Source organism: Rhinolophus hipposideros, assembly GCF_964194185.1.
Source record: "Rhinolophus hipposideros genome assembly, chromosome: 12".
Lineage (NCBI taxonomy): Eukaryota > Metazoa > Chordata > Mammalia > Chiroptera > Rhinolophidae > Rhinolophus > Rhinolophus hipposideros.
Genome location: NC_138058.1, coordinates 44878704 through 44901708, shown reverse-complemented (window position 1 = coordinate 44901708; position 23005 = coordinate 44878704). Strand labels below are relative to the sequence as shown.

The 23005-nt window shown below is 39.2% G+C and overlaps 1 protein-coding gene and 1 pseudogene across 2 annotated transcripts in view; one reads left to right on the top strand and one right to left on the bottom strand.

Annotated features, from left to right (window-relative positions):
• The window catches only part of STPG4 (sperm-tail PG-rich repeat containing 4), a gene marked incomplete at both ends in the record, with an annotated part of 41532 nt that extends 25098 nt beyond the window's left edge, over window positions 1-16434 (bottom strand). Inside the window, 4 exon segments of the mRNA XM_081068846.1 lie at window positions 5044-5098; window positions 5311-5375; window positions 13606-13863; window positions 16429-16434. Of these exon segments, the coding sequence (XP_080924972.1) occupies window positions 5044-5098; window positions 5311-5375; window positions 13606-13863; window positions 16429-16434 (384 nt within the window).
• A 4396-nt stretch (window positions 16435-20830) lies between these two features.
• On the top strand, window positions 20831-22984 carry LOC308506331 (large ribosomal subunit protein eL30-like; annotated as a pseudogene). Its single transcript has one exon. The product of its transcript is annotated as a large ribosomal subunit protein eL30-like (transcript).
• Window positions 22985-23005: the final 21 nt, after the last annotated feature.

The window sequence follows — 23005 nt, the reverse complement described above, 5'->3', positions numbered from 1 at the left end:
CCTACTGTGAAGTTTCAGACCTTGCTGCTGTGAGTAGGGGAAATATAAATACAAATTTCTCTTCTGGGCCCCTCAAATAACGAATGCCTTGTGGAAAAGCCCTTGGATCCAAAAGCTGAGAGGCCAGCTAGCACTTTCGTTTCTTTGACTTTTGCTTAGGATATGGGCTCTGAAGTGACAGGTATGGGTGTTCCTTTCCTCATCCAAGCCTTTTCTTCACTCTTGTCCTGAAAACCTTCCTCCACCTGGAATCGGCACTTGCTGGGAAGCTTACAAGTGAGTGTATCAGAAAGTTTGGAGGTGGCTGTTGGGAGGAAGAAGGTACATGTGCTTCTATCAACAGCTAATATTAAATTTCAGTCATCAGAGTCTAATTTTGGGTGCCCTGTTTCAAGTTATGCCTGCTAAGCCATTTGGTCCCACATCAGTCAGACACACGCTTTGTGAATCTTAGACTCTTGGTTAATCTATGTAATTTTGTGTGTGCTGGAATGTGTACTTGTTGGTTGGGTTATTGAATGTAGAGTGTTCCTGCCCTTCAGGAAGGCAGAGAGAACATTGATAAAAGGTCTCATCTGCCTTAGAACCCCCACCTGTGGGCCTCACACACAGCCATCCAAAGAAGATTTGTAGAAGAGATGAAAGAACTTCTGTTGAAGTCAGTTAGACTCAGTTGAGTCCAACTTTTTACAAAGAGGCTTTGTTGAGAAAAGACTGGAAGTTCTTCCACCCAAAAGGTATCCCAGGGAAAAAGATATGGCCAGTTAAGAAAAGCCGGTGTACAAGGTTCCCAGCGGGAGCCTCAGCTACACGCATCCATTGTAAGGATCTGAAATTATCAGAACCTAACAGACAGGCTGGCATGTGGGCCTTCCAGGAGAGAGAAGCCTCCTGCTCATAAACTCATCCTACTGCAAAGGTCATGCGGGCCAGTCTTACCCCACAAACCAACCTCCATCATCAGTTGTGACTGCAGAGACAACGGAAGGTTTGCCACTTGGATTTGACCCCAGGTCAGCTCGAAACGTACAAAGACGTTAAGCAAGTCACTTGATCATGCTTGATTACTAAGCAGCCCAGCTTCAAACCCAGGTTTTGAGGTCACCACAGATGGGGTTAAAGTCCTGGCTCTACCTCTGAATAACTGTGCGACCTCAGGCAATTAACTTCCATTTCCCGACCTAGCAAATAGAGACAATAAATACGTCCCCATGAAGTCGCTGTGAGGATTCAATGAAACTGGGTAAGTCTGTCACTGAGCACTGTACCTGGTACCAGAAAGCACTCAATGAGACGGTCAGCATTATCATCAAAGCCAACCGAATTGTAGTAGCTGTAGATTTATAAAGTTTCTTCCCGTTCTAAGAGTCCTTCATAGTTCTGTGACTGTGATGGTAATTTCTAGAACCATTCAACTGAATGATAAAATCAATCAAATGAGTTTTTCACATAAAGGCTGTATGGCATATTATAACGGCCTAAGAATAAAAGCGTTTATCTCAAGAAGGTTGGAGATAATGTTCTAGCAAGCATCATTTCTTTACCGGACTCACACTGCGTGCCACCATCTCCCACTGCTGGGGACAAAAGACTTTGCTCTCTGCGTGTCACAGATTTGTGGATCTAAAGCAAACCCATGAGTCTGCTCTGGGAATGCATGTTTAGGAGAAACATGAATCACAGCCCTGGGCTATTTCTTCATCTTGGAACATTTTCCACGAAAGTATTCTTTTCATTTTGTTGAAGGACAGGATGTTCCAAATCAGTGAATCACTTTTATTTATAAAATGGAATGGATGAGGTGACATCAGCGAAAATGGTGGACTAAGAATCTCTAAAAATCTTCTCCATAGAAACAATGAGAACAAAAGGCAAAATTTGTCAGAATCAATTGCCTCGTGCTGTTTCCCATACCAGGCTGCCTATCGTGCAGGATGCCTGACATGAACTAACAGTTAATTATTTTTCACTGAATCTCTCTTTACTAAGAATAAACAAATCCTTGTTAATGCATGGCACTCATTTAAAGCTTGTATTTCAAAGGAAATACAGTATCATCCAATGGGGGGGAAAAACACAGTCTTAACTGCTTGCTGCTATAGCCAACTGTACAATTTATTTATCTCCATTCTTCCCTTGTCAAATAAAATAGGCCTACTGTCTCCTGCCCTGCGCACATACACACCTGTATACACACACCTGTACACACAAGTCAACAGAAGCGTCAACAGCCAACAGAGATAACATGCTTTTGGAAGATGTGAAGCAGTTTGGAGGGACGTTACCTGATATGGCAGGGGGAGAAAGCTGAAGGCTAATCGCCTGAGGAGGGCCTGCCAATGACAAGCAGGCTGATTTTCTCCACAGACCCCAAGAAAAGCTCAGGGAGTTTTAGGTATCAGGAACCTGTGAGATGGGGGTGAGGGTGGGGCTGAAAGCAGGAGGATTCATTGAACGTCTTTTCCCCATGTCTCCACCTCACCCTAGAAGTTAAGTAGCACCTCACCCCACATCCCTGTAAGAGACAGAGGGTTTCGTTTCTGGGGAGACAGCACCAGAGATCTGGACTCAGGAGCCGCAGAGACTGTGAGGTCAGGGGCTTTTACTAAAGAAAGGAATTAAGTGAACTTCTACCTTACAAATGGTGGAGCCCCCAGTGCCTTCCCCCACTCAGTTCCCAGAACACTGGCAACTGGCTTATACCCCAGGCAGGAGGCTGAGGAATCATTTTTAAGCAACTGACAAGTCCAGGAGAGAAGGCCTACAGATACAAACATTTATCTGTAAAAAAGGAAAAGCCGGGTCCTCATCCCATCCATCTACTGTGAAATCCACCTGGAAATCACCCCACCTGTATTAGTTTCCTGTGGCTGCTATAACAAACTACCATACATTTGGTGGCTTAAAACAGCAAAATTCTATTCTTTCACAGTTCTGGAGGCCGGAAGTCCAACATCAGTGTCATTGGGCCAAAATGAAGGTGTTGGCAGGGCCATGCTCCCTCTGGAGGCTCCAGGGATGAATCTGTTCCCTGCTTCTTCCAGCTTCTGGTGGCAGCTGCCTTCCTTGGCCTGTGGCGACCCCACTAATTTCTGCCTCTCTGGTCACATTGACTTCTCCTCCTTTCTCCAAGTCAAGTTGTTGTCCTTTCAATCTCAGTTGTGGAGGGTGCCTTTCAGCTTCAAGTTGTTCTCCTTTCAGTCTTAGTTGTGGAGGGCGCAGCTCAGCTCCAGGTCCAGTTGCTGTTGCTAGTTGTAGGGGGCACAGCCCACCATCCCTTATGGGAGTCGAGGAATCGAACTGGCAACCTTGTGGTTGAGAGCCCACTGGCCCATGTGGGAATCGAACCGGCAGCCTTCGGAGTTAGGAGCATGGAGCTTTAACCACCCGAGCGACTGAGCCGGCCCCCTCCTCCTTTCTCAAACTCCCTCTGGACACTTGTGATTGCATTTAGGGCCCACTGGATAATCTAGGATAATTTCTCCATCTCAAGATCCTTAACATGATCACATCTGCAAAGTTTCTGCCATGTAAGGTAACAGTCATAGCCTCTGCGGATTAGGACATAGACACATCTTTGGGGGCCATCAGTTAGGCCACCCCACCTACATACAGAAAGTTTTTAATCAGCCTTTTAGTTTCTCACACTTAAGTGTTAGTCACATCAAAACTTTTTCACCTTCATTGGCTATCTCAATTTCTTGTTTTATGAATTGTCCATTCGTAGCCTTTATCTGTTTTACTTTCTATTGATGTTTTTTCTATAGATTAAGAGAATTTTAGACGAGGCCATTGACCCTTAATCTGCCGTGTAAACTGCAAATACTCTAATTTGTATTTGTCTATTAAATTGTTTACAGTTAGTTTTCTAATATATACAAAATATTTGAATGTAATCAAATCTAATACTTCCATTCTTTTGCAATTGCTATTGCTATTATCTCAGAAAATTGCTATTATCTCAGAAAATCTGCCTTATCCTAGATATTCTATTAGATATGTGCTAATATATTTTCTGCTAGTTTTATAGTTGCAAAAGTATTTAATTCTTTATATGGAATTTATTTTAATATGTGGTATGAGGAATCCAACTTAATTTTTCCAAGTCATTTAACAATTGTCTAGCACAAAATATCTCTTGCTTTCCCTACTGATTTATCATAACATCTTTATCAAATATTTAAATCTGATATATTCTAAGGTCTGTTTCTGAGCTCAGTTCATTATCTTAATTCCTCTTTCAGGTGTTCACTGGATGTCTTTTTTCCCCTCTCAGTTTCTAGTTACCAATAAATAACTATAGTTCATAAAACCAACCCAATATAATTTCATATTTCCTCATTCTTTCTAAATGTTTATATAATTATTTTTTTGGCATTCTATTGGTCATTTACCTAAAATAGATCATTTGTATCATAACACATGTACATGCATTTGGAAAGTTTTAGAAACAGGAAATCACTTTCACATTTCTGTGAAAGATCCTAGAGGCATTTTTCATTTTTGTTGTTAATATAATGGTCTATTTAATATCTCTGATGATTTTACTTATTAGTTAACAAATTCTAAATGCCAGCCATGTTTCTAAGTGCTAGGTATACATGACAAAAACAGACAAAATCCCTACATTCATGAAGCTTATATTCTAATAGGGGAGACAGATAAAACCAGGATAGGCAAAAATTTAAATGTAGTGACTGTATTAGATAGTGATGAGTGCTATGGAGAAAAATCAAGGAAGTCGGGGACAGGAAATTCTGAACAGGTGACTAGGGATGACCTCATTGAGAGGGTGGCATGAGTCAAGACCTACAGAAAGTAAAAGAACCTTTACTTTTCGTGTATAAATTGACACAAATGGGTAACTTACATTGAAATCCCTAGCATAACTTCAGATATACTTTAAGTGTATTTTAAGTCAGTTACATAGTCATTCATTGCTTATCTACTACCATGAGAAAAATGTTAATCCCAATATATCAGTACAAATCATTGCATATTTTAAACATCAAATTCATTATGAGTTAATTGTCTTACACTTACGGGAGTGAAGTAGCCAGTTGGAAATCTTTGTACTGTTGAACGAAATACAAAGCTCCTATATTAAAAAAAAAAAAAAAAAGATATAATTTTCTAAGTTTATTTTTTTATGGGAGGATTTTTGTTAATTTAGTCCCTATCTCTCATTAAATATTTTTAAATGTGATGGGCATTAATGAGGTTTAAAAGCAATTGGTATAGGTTGTTAAGTATGTAAATAGAAAGACATGGGTAAAATTATTAAAAGGAACTTATTAAGTATATAATTACCTGGAAGCGTACTTGGGAACTGGTACAGGCAGCAGATCATATTGCCCAGGTGTAAGCTTAACTGACTATACATAATGGACAAGGACACAAATAATAAATTAATACAGGTCTTAAATTCATTTCATTTTATTATGTCATTCACAATCCTTTATTTTATGATCATGCATTATATAATCTATTCTCTATTTTAATAGTGGAAAAGGTACACTTTCAAAGGTGGAGCTTCAAAACATTCCACAGATATTCACTTTTCATGGTGAATTTTATGACCGGATGCCTGAGATGATGTGTTGAAAAATGCTGTACAATTGATCAAATTTTAAATGTACTAGATTCAACAAATCAATTCAACCATCATTTAGTGAGCCAGCTCTGTGCATAAAGAACAATGATAGATATGGTGGGGAATACAATGATAAGAGAGATATGGTCCCTGACCAGCAGGAGTAAGAAGGCAAATATATAAACAATTCTAATATAAAACAATATAATCAATGCTAAAAGACAGATTGGAGATTAGAGAGGTAGGGAGAGATTAAATGGGTGGCCCACAGCTAACATCCCATAATCAACAGTGAAAAGCTGAAAACGTTTCCTCTAAGATTAGGAGGAGGACAAATGTACCCACTCTCTCCATTCCTATTCAGCATAGTACTGGAAGTCACAGCCAGAGTAATTAGGCAAGAAAAAGAAAGGCATCCAAATTGGAAAAGAAGAAGTAAAATTATCCCTGTTTGCAGATGACATGACATTATATATATAAAAAAAAAAACCCTAAAGATTCCACCAAAAAACTATTAGAACTAATCAATAAATCAGCAAAGTTGCATAATACAAAAACAACATACAAAAATCAGTTAAGTTTCTATACATTTACAATGAACTACCTGCACAAGAAATTAAGAAAACAATCTCATTTACAATAATATCAAAAACAATAAAATACTTAGGAATAAATTTAACTAAGAAAGTAAAAGAGCTGTACATTGAAAACTATAAGAAAGAAATTGAAGAGGACACACATAAATGGAAAGATATTCCAAGTTCATGGATTAGAAGAATTAATATTTTAAAAATATCTACACTACCCAAAACTATCTACAGATTCAATGAAATCCCTATCAAATTTCCAATAGCACTTTTCCGATGCAGAAAAAAAACCTTAAAATTGATATGGAACCACAAAAGATCCTAAAGTCAGAGCAATCTTGAGAAAGAAGAACAAAACTAGAGGCATCACACTTCCAGATTTCAAATTATATTACAAAGCTATACTAATCAAAGCAGTATGGTACTAGCATAAAAACAGACACATAGGCCAACGGAACAGAATAGAGAGCCCAGAAATAAACCCACGCATATATGGTCAACTAATCTTTGACAAGGACAATAAGAATACACAATGGGGAAAGGACAGTCTCTTCAATAAATGGTATTGGGGAAAGTGGATAACCACATGCAAAAGAATGAAACTAGACCCATATCTTGCACCACTCACAAAAATTAACTCACAATGGACTGAATATTTAAATGTTAAGATTTGAAACGATGAAAGTCCTAGAAGAAAACAAGAGAGGAAAAGCTCCTTGATATTGGTCTTAGCAATCATTTTTTGGATATGACACCAAAAGCACAGGCAACAAAAACAAAAATAATCATGTGGGACAACATTAAACTGAAATGCTTCTGCATAGCCAAGGAAACAATCAACAAAATGAAAAGGCAACCTAAGGAATGGGAGAAAATATTTGCAAACCATGTATCTGACAACATGTTAAGACGTTACTATCCAAAACACATGGGAACTCAATAGCAAAAAGAAACCAAATAATCCAATTAAATTGGGCAAAAGACCTAAATAGAAAATAACATTTTTTCCAAAGAAGACATACAAATGGCCAACAGGTACATGAAAAGGTGCTCAACCTCACTGCTTATCGAGGAAATGCAAATCGAAACCACAATGCGGTATCACCTCACACCTGTCAGAATGGCTATTGTAAAAAAGACAAGGGATTACAAGTGTTGGTGAGGATATGGAGAAAAGGGAACCCTGTGCACTGTTGGTGGGAATATAAAATGGTATGGCCATTATGGAAAACAGTATGAAGGTTCCTCAAAATATTAAAAATAGAACTACCGTATGATCTAGCAATTCCACTTCTGGATATGTATCTGATGGAAACAAAATCAGTATCTGGAAGTGATACCTGCACTCCCATGTTCATTGCAGCATTATTCACAATAGCCAAGACATGGAAACAACCTAAGTGTCCAGTGATGGATGAATGGATAAAGAAAATGTGACATATATCTCTGAATAAAAATATAAGTATATATTATTAATCAGCCATAAAAATGAAGGAAATCCTGCCATTTGCAACAACATGGATGAACCTGAAGGGCTTTATGTTAAGTGACATAAGCCAGACAGACAAAGACAGATACTGTTTTGTATCACTAATATGTGGAATCTAAAAAGCTTGTACTCATGAAATAGTAGAATGGGTTGCAAGGGACTGGGGTGGGGGTTGGGGGTTGGAAATGGGTAGATGTTGGTCAAAGGGTATAAAATTTCAGTTATAAATTGAATAAGTTCTGGGGATGCAATGTACAGCATGGTGACAATAGTTAATAATACTGTATTGTATAGTTGAAATTTGCTAAAAGACTAGATCTTGTGTGTTCAAATGATAACTATATGAAGTGATGCATCTGTTAATTAATGTCATTGTGATAATCATTTCACAATGTATACATATATCAAATCATCACATTGTATACCTTAAATATATAGTTTTATTTGTCAATTATATTGCCATAACGCTGAGGGAAAATTATTAAATAAATCCATCGGGGTGATCTAAAGATGGTAAAGACAATGAGATTTGAGTGGGGTTTTAAGGAAGGCAGGAATTCTTTGAGGAGAGAAAAGGAAGGTATTCCAAGGAGAAACATTGCAGAAGAGACTGTCTCTTTGCCCATTGTTGAACTTGTTGCAAATTATGTGGGTGTCTCCATTGTCCCAGGGTCTATGGATATTAGTCCAGAGGTACATAAAGTAAAGGAGTGTCAGAAAGTGGTAAGCACAGAAGTGGGATATTTAAAGGAAGGAGGGAGAAAAGGAAGCAGAATGAGAAGCCAGAAAAGGCTGACCAGACCTCCAGAACTTCCTGTATTGAATGACCTAGCAGGAAGGAGTTATATTACAAAATCCTCGGAAGAATCCTTCCCAAAGTGAACAATCACTCTCCACCCCCCATTATTTTAAAATCAGATTTAAAAATATAATACTGCCTTTGTTGAAAATGAGGCATCCATATATCCATGTGGCATTTTCTGCCACATAGAAGTTCATCTATTATATTTCACCCTGCAGCTATCTTTCACATGTTGATATACAGTTTTGATTGCAGAGGCAGATTTTTGTGGATACAGCGATAACAGTAAATATAAATTATATATATATATATATATATATTTTTTTAATCCTATTGTGGAAGCAGGGGCCTTTCTTGGGGGCCACAACATTCTGTTTCTTGATTTTGATGATGGTTACATAGGTATTTGCTTTCTATTTACATTAATCTGTGCATATATGCTTTATGCCCCGTAGCTCGCTCTCTCTCTCTCTCTCTCTCACCCACCTCCTCACTCACCCACCCCCTCACTCTGGTACATGAAAAGGTGCTCAACATCACTGGTTATCAAGGAAATAGAAGGGGGGAAAAGAAGAAAAAGAACTGAAAAGTGAAGAAGAAGAAAAAAAGCCCTTAAAGCAATTGTTTATTCATCTGTACTCAGCAACCACATAACATTCTTGTAACAAAGTACTCATGGAAAAACTCTTATGACAGCATTAGGAATATTGGTTTCCTGTAGCTTCTGTATTTGTCCTACTTTACTTGGCATTGGCCATTGCTTGCTATTTAATATAACCGAGAGATGGCTGACTTTTCCCATAAAGTCATGCATAGTCAGCTGACTTATGTAAGAGAATGTTTCTCTGCACATTGCTGAACTTGTTCCAAACTATCTGAATGGCTCCATCGTCCTTGGAAATTTTATATATACACATACATTTGCCTGATTCCTACATACACATCTTAGTTCTTCATTTGTAATGTAAAGCTCAGAGAATCTAGGCCGTGCGCCCATAAAAATACCTGATTCTAGTTCATTAATGTTTCAGTCTGTGTTGATTAGGCACTCAGTGATCTCGCAATAGTTTGGAGTCATACAATATGGCAGGATGACATTAGTGTGGATACTTAATTCAATTGTATTGTACCAACATCATCATTATCAGAAAACAGGAATAAGTGAAAAAATCCAACCCTACTTATTAGGCTCTTGGTATGACAACGTTTTGAAAACTAAGATTGATAAATAGGCAAGACTGAAGGAAATAGATTTTTCACTGCTGTAGAAGCCCTATCAGAATAATCATAAGGTGAATGTAGCCAAAGAGCTGGCAGGTGCAATATTTTTAGGTACTACGTATTGGTAAAATTTCAAGTATTAACTTCTCTCTGAGAAGTAACGTCTGTTGTGTCATATGAAAGTCTCACTGCTCAGACTTCTTTATGGTCTGAGAAATAGACAACATAGGACTCTGTCAGAAAGAAGCCTGCCTAACGATACCAATCATACTGTTCTTAATTTCAGCAGTACCTTGCAACTTTCATCAGCTCCAAATGAACTAAAAACTACAAGTGGATCTCAGTCCCTGAGATAAGTTCTCTGTATCCATCTTTCAAAAATCCATTTTCATTTGCCACTTCCTGGACATATCTGCATGTGACAATTACTGCTTTGCCTCGCATTTGCTCTTTGAGAATTCTGCCTCAAAAATATCTGCTAAATGAGCCACTTGGAGGGCCACTTTTTCTCATTTAAATGCACAATGAATTGCCCCATCTTGTCTATGTTTTGCTCTTCATTATCCCAACATTTAAGTCTTGAGTTCCCTACAGTATTTCTTGCCAGCCCCTTCTGGGACCCAAGGCTTCTATTAGATAACTTTCTTGCTCAAGGAAAAACCATCTTGTTGAAAACACCTTCAGTTGTTATTTTGCACATTGCAAATTAACATGTCTTCTGAGATATCATCACAGCTATAAGCACAGCTAATAAATATCAATGAACTGGCAAAATCCTGTGCAAATACCCTAGGTGGGAATGGGAGTGGCAAATCCATGAAGTACCCAGGAGGCCAGTGGGACAGGAAGAGAGAGTGGGAGGGAGTCATGAGAGATGAGGTCTGGAATGAAGCCAGTTCACAATAAAACTGCTCACCTGAAAACAATCGCTCAAGAGATCACATATCCTGCCGCAAAGCTTTAAATCCAGTGATTCTCAGTGGAGGGTGGGGGTGGGGGTTGCCCCCCAGGGGACATTTGGTAATGTCTGGAGACAGTTTTGGTTCTTACAACTGAGAGGGGGGCTTGATAATGGTATATCTAATTAGCTAATAGCATCTAATTATCCAGGAATGTTGCTAAACATCCTACAAAGCACAGAACATACCCCCACAACAAAGAATTATCCTGTCCAAAGTGTCAGTAGTGCCGAGATTGAGAAAAGTCAAAAAGGCAGTTGGTATACAAGTCTGGAATTCAAGGCAGGAGTTTGGGCAGGAGATACACATTTGTAAATTACAAACAAATATGTGGTGTTCAAAGACTTCAGACTGAATGAGCTCACCAGGGGAGTAAGTGTAGATGAGAAAGAGGTCTGACGGCCTGGGGCACTCCAACAGGAGGTCAGGGGAAAAGGCTGAGAAAACAAGAATGAGGACTGAGGAAGAGGTGTCGGGGGTTTGGAAAGAGGGGTGATGTGAGATACAGCCACTCAGGAGAGTGGGAGAGTAAACAGACTAGAGAAGTCCATTCAGTGCGCAAGGGAGGTAAGGAATATAAAATGAGAGCAGTCATTCAGATACATGGATCCAGTTATGAAGTTTCCAGAGAGTAGTTGTGGCTTTGTCAAACAAGTAAGCTGTGCCATCAGTGGCAAGAGAATTGAGGGCATACGAAGGGAGTAACTCAGATGATTAACTATGCAATTTAAACTTGAAAGGCAGAAAAAGATCACAAAGTTGAAAAGCAGTGAAAAGGTAGTAGGATCAATGGATTAGAGATTGGGGGGGACCAGAAAAATTGTTGCAGCTGGGATGCAGAAGATGAGAAGTAATCCGAGTGGGGTGCATGCAGTTGAGATCATGGAGGGCTGAAATAATTGGTCTTGAAAAAATGTAAGGAAAGACTGACACAGAGAAGAGTTCAAGAAGCTGAGAAGCAAGATTGTTGGAAGATCATCTACATGTGTACTGCAATTATGACAGGAATAGTGGAAAGAGTGACAGGGTGTGAAGGAAGCTAAAATCACCCAGAAATAAGGGGGATAACCCCAGGGTTAGTGGATGACTGCGACATTGGGGGAAAAGCAGGTCACAAAACTATACAGAGGGTACCAAAAAAATGTATACACATTTTAAGAAAGGAAAAAACTGTATTCAAATTGTTAATACTCAATATATACAGATAACAAAAGATGAATACAAGTCTTGTGTATACATTTTTTTGGCAACCCCGGTATATACGGAGAGACATGGTCCCACTTTTGTAGATATATTCTACAGTAAAAACATTATTTCTCTGGTAAGAAGTTGTTGTAAAAATTGGAAGGTAAATATATGATGAAAGGAGAACTGACTGTAGCTGGTGAACACAATGCAATATATAGAAATATTTTATAGATAGATAGATAGATAGATAGATAGATAGATAGATAGATAGATAAAAATTGTAGGGCCATCTCAAACACTCTGTAAAGAGCTCGATATAGATGAACACACACTCACACACAAATACATACACATACACACACATCTGATAAGTTTCTTTGATACAAATTCTCCGGTAGAGTTACATGCTTTAGAATAATGATATTAAAAATAGTAAAATCTTTCTTACAAATAATAAGCAGCCCTAATAAGGTATAAAGTGAATATTCTATTGAAGATTATGAAGCTTGAGAATGTTGTTCTATCTTAATAAATGGCAATAATGTATACTATATATAACTTGAATTCAAATTATTTTACTGAGTTCTGCTTTTAGAAAACTACAATTATGAATTTTATTCTTGAGTAAACAATGTTCTATCTGAATAGCTCCCCTCTTAGGGACATATTGTGATACACCTTTGAAACAGAAAATTAGGACAACATTTAATTCTTCCAGTTTCTGGAGCTCAATTCTTTATGGGAGGTGGGGAGAGAGGGGAAAGAGAAAAGAAACAGGAAAGTATGTTTTCAGAAGGTTTTATCCGTCTCTCTGGTAAGCCAAATTCTTTTGGTCTTTTAAAGCTTTAAATGTTGCCTAATACCAACCTTCTATGTCTTCTCCTTTCAACAGTGGGCCTTGGCCTACCCCCCAGAAACCCCTACAAGCTGGAAGAGATAAAGCAGAAGGGAAGTAAATGGCGGTAGAGACTGAGGGAGAATGATTTTGCACTGGAAGTGGCCAGAACAATTTCTCATGGGGAATGGTGACCGGATACCAAGCCCTAAAATTCTCAGTGTTTGTATTCATCGACTGAAGAGGACAGGACAAGATTCACCCAATGAACTTTTATCATTCTGCCGTTACAAAGCTATAATTTGCAAAACATATTGGATACAACGTACTCGTCCTGAGGAAAAATTTCTTGTCCCTCCTAATAACCACAATCACTTGTATTTAATTCAGCTTCCAGGTGCAATGTATTTCTTCTCCAGTTATCACAACGGTATTCTGATAAGGTTATGAGAATTCATGCTATTCCTAACTTTTTTATAAATGGGAGATAATAAGACCCAAAGTCCCAAGTTACAAAGTCCAAGTCACAGCTCTGTCCGTTGAACAGGCCCGTGACCATGCTACACCCACCCCTCCCTTGAGACACAGCGCTTAGGTTCCAGCCATCCAAACCCTACCCCTTATCCTTGGCCAGGCGTACAGGATAGACTGGTAAGAACCTCGAGTTTGAGCTCAGAAGCCCTCAGTTAAAAGTACTACCTCCCCTACTTATTAGCTATGTACTGCCTGAAAAGCTACTTAAGTCTCTATACACCTCAGTTTCCTTGCATGTAAAATGGGGATAACATCGGTTCTGCCTAATTCAGAACACTTGGGAAGAACTACTCTCCTGGGGAAGAAACACTCTAAGTACTCTAGATAAATAGAATATTTTCCTCAGGGTTCTTGGTAGCTTTCCCACAAAAAAACCAAGCTGCTAGTAGAGCTTTACCTGATCTTTGTAAACCAGTGTGCTGGGGCCTGGCCGCGGTTTGTCTTTAAATGAGTAAGTGGCCATTTGCTTCTTCAACAAGTCCAACAACTCAGGAGGTGTATACTGTGGGAGGTCATTTGGAACTGGATTGTTTCGGTGCACGAGAGGTGGTTTTTTCCTTCCTTCGTTTTTAAAACCGTAGGTTGCTCTCACTGGATTTAATCGAGATTCTTCAAGAAAAGTTTTCAAGTTGTAAGTGCCAGGAATAGGGGTATTCTGTAGAAAATTGACATCATTTTTCAGATCAGTGTGTAAACCCCCGCACATCTTCTAAAGCAGCATTCTTGGAAGGGTCACTCCTAAGGAGCATTTCTCTTGGTTTTAAAAAGTTTCATAAAATTCTATCAAATACAGTAAACACTCCGGACAGAGCAATATTTCAAGGGCATCATGATTATTTCCTTTCTGAAACAACTGCTGAATTACAGCAAATGGGGTATGGCCATAGTTGAAGTTTTAACTTCTTAGAAAGCAGCTTCCGAGAAACTTAAACTTGAGATTCAATTTGACTATAAATCTCAAGCTTCTACTGAGACCACTCAGGATGCTTCTTGACTAAATAGACGTTATCCTACATCTTTTTAGTGGCTACAGGATCCTAACCTGAAACTTAGGATGAACTGGCAGAGCATACGCGTGTGATCTGGTTAGTCCAGTAGGAGGTTGGTACTTTCAAGTCCTAACCACAATGTGGCTGAATGGCCAGACCAGTTAAGTTTAGTCACTGCTGCTTTCGTGGCCATCTTTTCACTGAGCACTCAACTCAGTTACACCTTAAAATGAGTTCAATTGCAAGAAGGCTTTGGCCCCTGGGGTCCCTCTCTTGTGGAAAGGTGTGGATAGGAAATATTTATGCAGCATAGAAATGATGTCTCTTGAGAGGAGGAGTCTCCTGGTCATTTTCTTTTCATATATTACCATCTTGAATTCATATGCTGACCATGTTAATTAACAAAAGTTATCATAGGCTCTAGGCCAGGGGCTCCAAACTGCGGCCCACGGGCCAACTGCGGCCCGCAATCCATCGTTAATTGGCCCGCAGCAAATTCCAAAAATATATTTAGTTTACTTAAATAAACCAGGTGAGGCAATACGTACTTCACCTCGAGTGAGCGGCCCGGCTGTTTGTGTATTTTACCGCATATGGCCCTTGGTAAAAAACGTTGAAAAAAGTTTGGACACCCCTGCTCTAGGCCATCTAAGTACGATAAAAACTGAAACCCAGAAACCTCGAAAGAATACATGCTTTTTCCTCTGTTTATTAATCTCACCAAGATCGTAAACTAGGTTGACCTTATCTAGGGACTCTGTAAAGCAGCTAGATTCCTAGAGTTGTTTTACTTTTCCAGGCTTTTGCTTTTAAATTCAATTTAGTTTCTCATTCATATGCTAATACTAAAATTGTAAGTATGAAATATGGCCCAGTGTTTTCTTACAATTAAATGTTAGTGACTTAAAAAGTAAGATTGATTAAAATATAAGAATAATTTGAACAGAAAAGAATGAAAATGTACATACTGTTAATGCTATTCTCCACCATCCTTCTCTTTCAAAAGATGATGTCTTCAGGTTTGCTTTCTATTAACAAACATAAAATGTGCTTATTCATTTGAGACATGATCCCTGGAAGTTTATTTATAAAATATTTACTTGAAGAAATTAATACTTGCACCACACTGCTCAGCCTGAAATAAAAGCTACATAATGATAAATTTTGCCTGTAAAATTTCTTTAAATTGCCATTTTATTTTTTAAAATATCTAAATTCCCTATGGGGCAATAAGTATCCCCATCTCACAGAGATGTCATAAGGAGAGAGGTGACAAAATTTGGTGTTCTTGGGAAGAAGAGTTGTGTAAATCCAAAGTTGTATTATCATGATTGTTATTAAGATTTATGGCTCAGTCCTTCTGCCCACTTCAGTGGGTGAAGAGCTCATCCTCAGCTGAGGACGAACCAGGAGAGATGGCAGATTTCAGTGCTATGGGCTGTGTAGACATCATGCTTTTATTTTATTTTATTTTATTTTATTTTATTTTTAGTTATTATGCTTTTAGATGTTGCTTTAGAAAATCTAAATTTAAAATAGTAGTAAAGGAAATGAGACTCCACCTCCTCCTTTGATAACAACCCAATTCACAGACAATGTCCTCTGTGCTGTATATGCCAATGGAAGTGGACAACTGTCTTGGGTTTGTTTGGTGATTGTAATTTAAGGTTTGTCACTCTTGTTACATTGTGTACATTCAACAAAGAAAGAAGAGAGAAAATGGACATGATAACCACTTCCACTTAGCTAATTTTTACTTCTGGCAGGTAAATATTGGTAGAAGTGCAGGGGTGATCTCAGCTACCTGTACGTGCAAAAGGCTCTCCTAATACTCCACATTCAAACTGAAGAGGAAAATTGGAATCTCTAATGAAGCTGCTGTGTGTATTTATGAATATTAATGAATAAAAATGGCTTGGATGGTTTACCCTGAAAAGATTTATGGCTCAGGTGATTGGGCTGGGAGCTCAAGGTTAAAGTGTGTAGTCATCAGATTAATGATATATTGGGATACAAATTCCTGGCAATGTGGCAAATGTTGACAACCGCCATTTCCTAGATTTATATACACTATCAAATATGTATCATATAAATATGATACAGCCAGTTCTCTCAGCTTGTCCAGCTAGCTGTGACACTGAAGAGTCAGAATGATAGAGGAACCAGACAGACTTGAGCTTGAATTCCAGCTTTCCCACTTACAACCTAAGAGCACCAGGCAAATGACTTACCGCCATTTGAGCCTCAGCTTCCTTTTAGGATTATAAAAATAAGGACATACCAGGGTTGGCATGAGAATAAGGCCTTGTACAAACACTTGTATCCACAACCAGTGCTCAGTAATAAATGGTAACTTTTATTTTCACATCTCATCTGCCAGGTTAAGAAGCAGATTATTTTGGTATTCTTCAGTTTCCAAGGACACTCTTGTCTTCCATAATAAGCACTCTATACCCATTTATTATTCCACATTTGTTTCAGCCTCACTGTCAAAAGAACAGTTATCCAGTTGTTCCCTTTTGAGCTATTCCCACTAGGTAAAAATCATTCAAATACTGACTTCTCCTTTCATTTGTAATGCTTTTGTTATTAGTTATGAAATGTGGGCTATTTCAAGCAACAGTGGCATTAAAAACAATAAACAATCTAATCAGTGAAACTGATGTAATTCATTGTTCCTCTCTAGCAACTTATATCTATTTATGAGTACCCCTGGTAGCTTGCTATGAAATATGTGCATTTCTCTAAAAAACGTTGTTTCATACTCACTAAGTCTGAATTTCTTCCTGTACATTCCCTTTATTAGAATTATATTGAATGTTCTCTGTTGCACATTTATAGTCACAGAAATCTAACTTTGTCAGGCAGGTAAGGACCAGTCTCCCACCTCTACTCGGGAAAAGGAGATGAGAAGAAGGTAGATGTAAACATGGTACATCTAAACTAAAGGCAGGTAAATTAGCAGAGGCGGCTTTGTTCTGCCTAACGCGGGTGGTCTAAACCCCACCCATCCACCACTCAAATCCACTTCCGGGGGGAATCACTTTAGGAAAGAGAGGCTACACATCCCCACCCCAATTTAAAAACTAAACAAAGATAGTTTAAAATATTTTATAACTACTAAACTAGGAGGCGGGCAAAAACGTGTCGGATAGAGTAAAGAAGGAAAAACCCATACTCTGGACAGATGGGGGAAAAGAAAATGAAAGAAATCGCATTACCCTGTTAAAGCAGTTGTCCCGCGCAATCGGGTAGGGGGAAAAACGACAGAAAACAAAGGGTGAGTGGGAAGGATAAGGGAGTAACAGCAAAGAAAGAAGAAATAAAACGAAGTGAGATCAAAATTAAGCACTACCGGTGGTGAGGACCGGGACAGAAAGGTAGGAAGAGGGACCGGGAGGGGCGCCAGGACCAGGGATTAGAGGTGGGATTTGGGGCGTTGGAGCCGGGTAGCCGGAGGACCGGCAGTTTGGGGACTTCAGGAGAGGGCAGCGGTACCGGAGGCTATGACCACCGAACCGCCACGGCCCAGGCCTTCCCTTACTGTGGTGGTGGCGACGACTGCCGGCTCCTCCATTGCGGCCACCTGGCTCCCTAGGCCGAGGTGGCGTTCGGTTGCCAGGTGGCGTCTTGGGCCCGCTGGCTCCTGAGTGCGCGCTGGGGACCTGCCAAGTGTGTGTCTCCAATGGTGGGGGAAGGGAGGCGGGCACACACTTTGAAGCCTCGCGCATAGTCTCGCGCAGAGAAAATCGTTCAGATGGTCACACACGTATGGACTCACTAGGAAGCCCCCAGGTATCTGCGCCAAGGGGGGTATAAAGGCAGTTTGCAAGGGCTTGAGTGCACTATAATCTCCATCACCCCTTTCCCCCAATCACCCTTAATTCCCCAGGAAGGGGACAAGTGTGTTTGGTAGGCATATTTAGCTTCAAGGCAAAAATCAGCTTTAGCACCCCCTTTCTAAGACTGTTTCTGAACTCCTCCAATTAGAAATTCTGTAGGTGTCACACTTCTCTTGCCTGACTGGAAAAGTGGAGTGAGCACTAGAACCAGCGGCTTCACTGTGAAACCAGACCACCCTTTCCTGTGGATAGGTCTGATAATTACCTTCCCGAACTCCTCCTGGAAAGAGCGCTCCATACCTCATTGCTGAGTATCAGTGGTCACCTTCGAAGTCCTCCCCTTGGGAAGCTATGCACCGATGCCAGCGCCTTGTCCACCCTTCAAAGTGATTTTGTAACTTTTTCTAGAACCGCATCAGACCTGTCATCGTTATTACCTGATGTCCTGAATGTTATCAACATGTCTTCCTTTCTATATTTCCTTTATCTTTGGGTAAAGAAAGAAGTCATTGGGGGCCAGATCAGGTAGTAGGGAGGGTTTTCCAATAGTTATTTGTGTGCTGGCTAAAAACTCCCTCTCAGACAGTGCCGTGTGAGCTGGTGCATTGTCGTGATGCAAGAGCCATGAACTGTTGGCGAAAAATTCCGGTTGTCTTTTTCACGCAGCCTTTTCAGCACTTCCAGATAATAAACTTTGTTAACTGTCCAGTTGGTACAAATTCATATAATTCCTCTGATATCAAAAAAGGGTAGCAACATCATTGTAACAAATTCATGAATTTAATTGTCCAACCTCGTATAGACTTTCATTTTCAACCTCTCGACCTGTAAAACATTCTCACCTTTAAAAACAACCCTCCTCTCAATCTTAATACCATTTTATAGAGTACCTGCTGTGTCCCAGATATTTCACACACACACTAACTTAATCCTCACAACCCTGTGAAGTAGCTATTAATCCCATTTTATGGATGAAGAAAGCACCTCCCTTGGACAGTTTTGCGGTTGACAGCATCACAGCACTGAGAGCCAAATTCAAGTCTGACTCCAACACGTGTCCAAACCATGAAGTTTCTGCTCCCTTTCACCAACTCTCAAGAGTAACGTGGGCTAAATTCTTTCCTGACCTCCCATACTTTCCTAAATCCCATCTTAATCTGACATGTGCACATACTTTTCCATTAAAATTGTACTTATTAAACTGGCTAGTGATCCAAGCGCCAAACCCAATGGGAATTTTCAGCTAACAAATGTGTCCTCCATCTGTCATTGCTGCATGGAGCACTCCACCCCCTTGTTCTTGACTCCCTCTCCTTCCATTAACTATCAGAATTTCAACATATGCTGCATTTGCTGATTTATTGTCCTTCTTTGTCTAAAAGGTGATCATTGGTACCTACCCACATGGGATTATGACTAATTTGAGTGAAATGTTTGGAACCTTATCTGCCACAAGGTTCAGTAAACATGGACTATCACTGCCTTTAGGACAAAAGCAAAATTTATAAATTCAAGTAGTTCTCCTTTCCTTCATCAGAACCCTCATGCTCTCATATCGAGTTGACCCTTGAACAACGCTGGGGTTAGAGGCGCTGAACCCCAAGCAGTCGAAAATCCATGCATAACTTTTGACTCCCCAAAATCTTTATTAGTCCCCTGGTATCCAGGTGTGATTGGTTCCAGGACCTCCCACAGATACCAAAATCCTCAGATGCTCAAATCCCTTATACAAAAGGCTTAGAATGCATACAATCAGCCATCTACATCTGTGGATGTGAAACCCAGGGTTGGAGAGCCAACAATATACTTACTGGAAAAAAAAACACAAAATCACATGGTAAGTGGACCCATGCAGTTTAAATCCATGTTGTTCAAGGGTCAACTGTACTTGCAAACCCCAAACATGCCATCTTCACACTTCTAAGGTCTCTCCATATGCTAGCCTTTCTTTGATGGCCAGGTAAACCTCAAGGGTCAACTACGAGAAACCCTCCTAAGGAGATCTAATCCCTCCTAACCCAAAGGACTATGCCTATCTTTATTGGAGAACTCATTTTGATAAATCATTCCTAATTTTAAACATATCCAAAACACAAGTTTTTGTCTTAAGTCTGAGCCCTTGGAACATAGATTTGTTGAAAAAAAAAAATGACTGATGAGTTCCCTCCCTATAAATACCCCGTTTTCCCGAAAGTAAGACCTAGCTGGACAATCAGCTCTAATGCGTCTTTTGGAGCAAAAATCAATGTAAGACCTGGTCTTATAGTAGACCCAGGAAACATGGTAAAATCAGAGGATGGACTACTGTAGTGCTTTTCAAAAATTAACGTGCATGGAAAACATCTGGGGATTTTGTTAAAATACCAATTCTGATTCAGACTCTGGGGCAGAGTCTAAGATTCTCCATTTGTAACAAGCTCTCAGGTGATTCTGTAGGCAACTTTTTCAGCAACAAGACACTTGAGGAGTCCATCTAATTTCTCTTAAAATACTGAGATTCTTCATTCATTTAAGATTGCCTTAAAAAAGCAGAAGAAAAGAAAACAAGCACCAGGTTTGAAATCAAGCAGAAATTATAAGTCCAAGAGGCAAGTAAAAACCAGAGTTTCACAAATGTAAAAGATTAATCGAGTGTACCCCACTGCGCGCGCCTCATTTCATTTTCTCATTTTGGCTGAGCCTGTAAACTGGCTCAGCAGACTAGGGACTGGGACCCTAGAGACTAAAAGAATATGATGAAAGGTACAAAGAAGTCCAGAAACCCATACAAAGTGTGAAATAAAAGGGAACATCTAGATGAGAAAATAGCTTGACTATCTAAAATAGAAACAGCATGAGTCAATGATTTCAAGGACTTTACCAATAAAACAGATTAAGCATGTAGGATAAACAAAATGTCCTAAGAAAACATCGTCTTTTACAGTATCACTAAGTTTCAAAATGTTTTTCAGGTTATCACAACAGCAGTTTAAAAAGGAGGGAAGCCATTTCTCTTTGAGAATGTAAGACCACTAAGTAGATAAAGATCTGATGCATAGCGCATCAGATCTTTAACAAAAATTACTTTACAGCCTAGGAGCATTTTGAACTGCAATGACGGTTTTTGTCATAGAATTATCTGAGAGCCAACATGCTACAGATAGTGAGGAATGAATTATCAGTTACCATGATCCTGCTAATAAAAAACAGGTAACATGGTTAAGATTTAAAGATAGGTTTCAAAATTGTAGTGCTGGGTTTGAGGATTATGTTGTAGGCAGCACAACTGAGATTTGAACCCAGCTCAGTATGTGCTCAATGACATTATATAAAACTGCTTTATACTTCAATTTCCTGTAAAGCAATACAATGCCTACTGTGTGACTTTTGAGACTAACCAGAATGTAAAAGCAGCCATTAACATGACACACAACAGTACCCCCAAAACGTGTTTCCCCTTCCACCTTAATAATTTAAACTTCAAACTGTTGGAACTGGAAAACCACCAAGATTAACTTTGCCCAATTCTCTTATTTTACAAGGTCATATAAGTGGTTTAACAGGACAGAATATCAACTGAAAACTTACTGCAAATGCTAAGTGCCACATTAGAAACAGTTGGATCAATTATACCCATTTTACAGGTAAGATAACTGAGGCTTGGATAACACTGATTTCAAGCTGACACACGGCAATAAACTGAAACATTGCAATAAAACACCAAAGCCCAGACACACGAATGTTCCCCCACCAAATACCTTGTTTACCCTTCCCTTTGAGTAAATTCTTACATCTAATAAAGGTCTTCCTATTTAATTGATTTGCCTGCCTAATATGTAATAATGTAATACATCATGAGGTAGAACAGTGGTATTTAAATAGTCAAAGACAGGCAAAAACCTGCCAAAGGAATTACCCTCTGGCAAATTAAAAACCTTATAGTTATAATACTCAGGTAACAATTATATTTAATGTTTTAATCTTGGCTATGGTTTGCTATGAAATCTCTCATTAAGTATTTAAAAAAACCCGAAAACCCTAAACCACCTTTTGAGTTAGCTTAAATTATAGAGAGCACTGGTTTAGAAGCAAGCAAAAACTAAAACAAAGTTTAGTTACTGCCAATCCATTCCTAAAGATGCCTTTTTGGTAAAATATTGCAGATAGGCAGACACAACAGTAAATTCTCATTTCCTATGTGGTAGTCAAGAATTTAAAAGTACTGAGTAAAACATTACGAAAGAGAGGTAAAAGCATATTGACCCTCCCTCCCTTAATTTAGATTGTGGTGTTTTTAATACGAACATTTAAAAAATCATTGCATGGCTAAAGTCAATTTGGACAGATGCCAAAGTTGAAAAACACATTTAAAAGGTACGAAATACAAACACCTACCTACCTTACGCCAGTTCCCATACAGGTACACTTACAGTGTTTCTTAATCTTTCACTTAAACTTTCTGAAGTGTCATAGTCTAAAAACTAAATACAGGCAGCTGCTCTTGGTTGGGGGCCATCCCGCATCTAAGGCAGGAAGATGGTGGCCGTAAAGAAGATGAAAAAGTCGCTGGAGCTGATCAACTCTAGGCTCCAACTTGTTATAAAAAGTGGAAAGTACGTGTTGGGCTACAAGTACACTCTGAAAATGATCAGACAAGGCAAAGCGAAACTGGTCATCCTTGCCAACAACTGCCCAGCCTTCAGGAAATGTGAAATATAGATTACTATGCTATATTGGCCAAGACTGGTGTCCACCACTACAGGGGCAATAATATTGAATGGGGCACAGCGTGTGGAAAATACTAGAGTATGCACACTGGCTATCACTGATCCAGGTGATTCTGGTATCATCAGAAGCATGCCAGAACAGACTGGTGAACAGTAAATCATGCAAAATTTTTCTTTAATAAAACTGGCCAGAGCTTGATTTAAAAACTGAAGAAAAAAAACAAAAGTAAAAACAACCCACTAAATACAATCTTGACGAG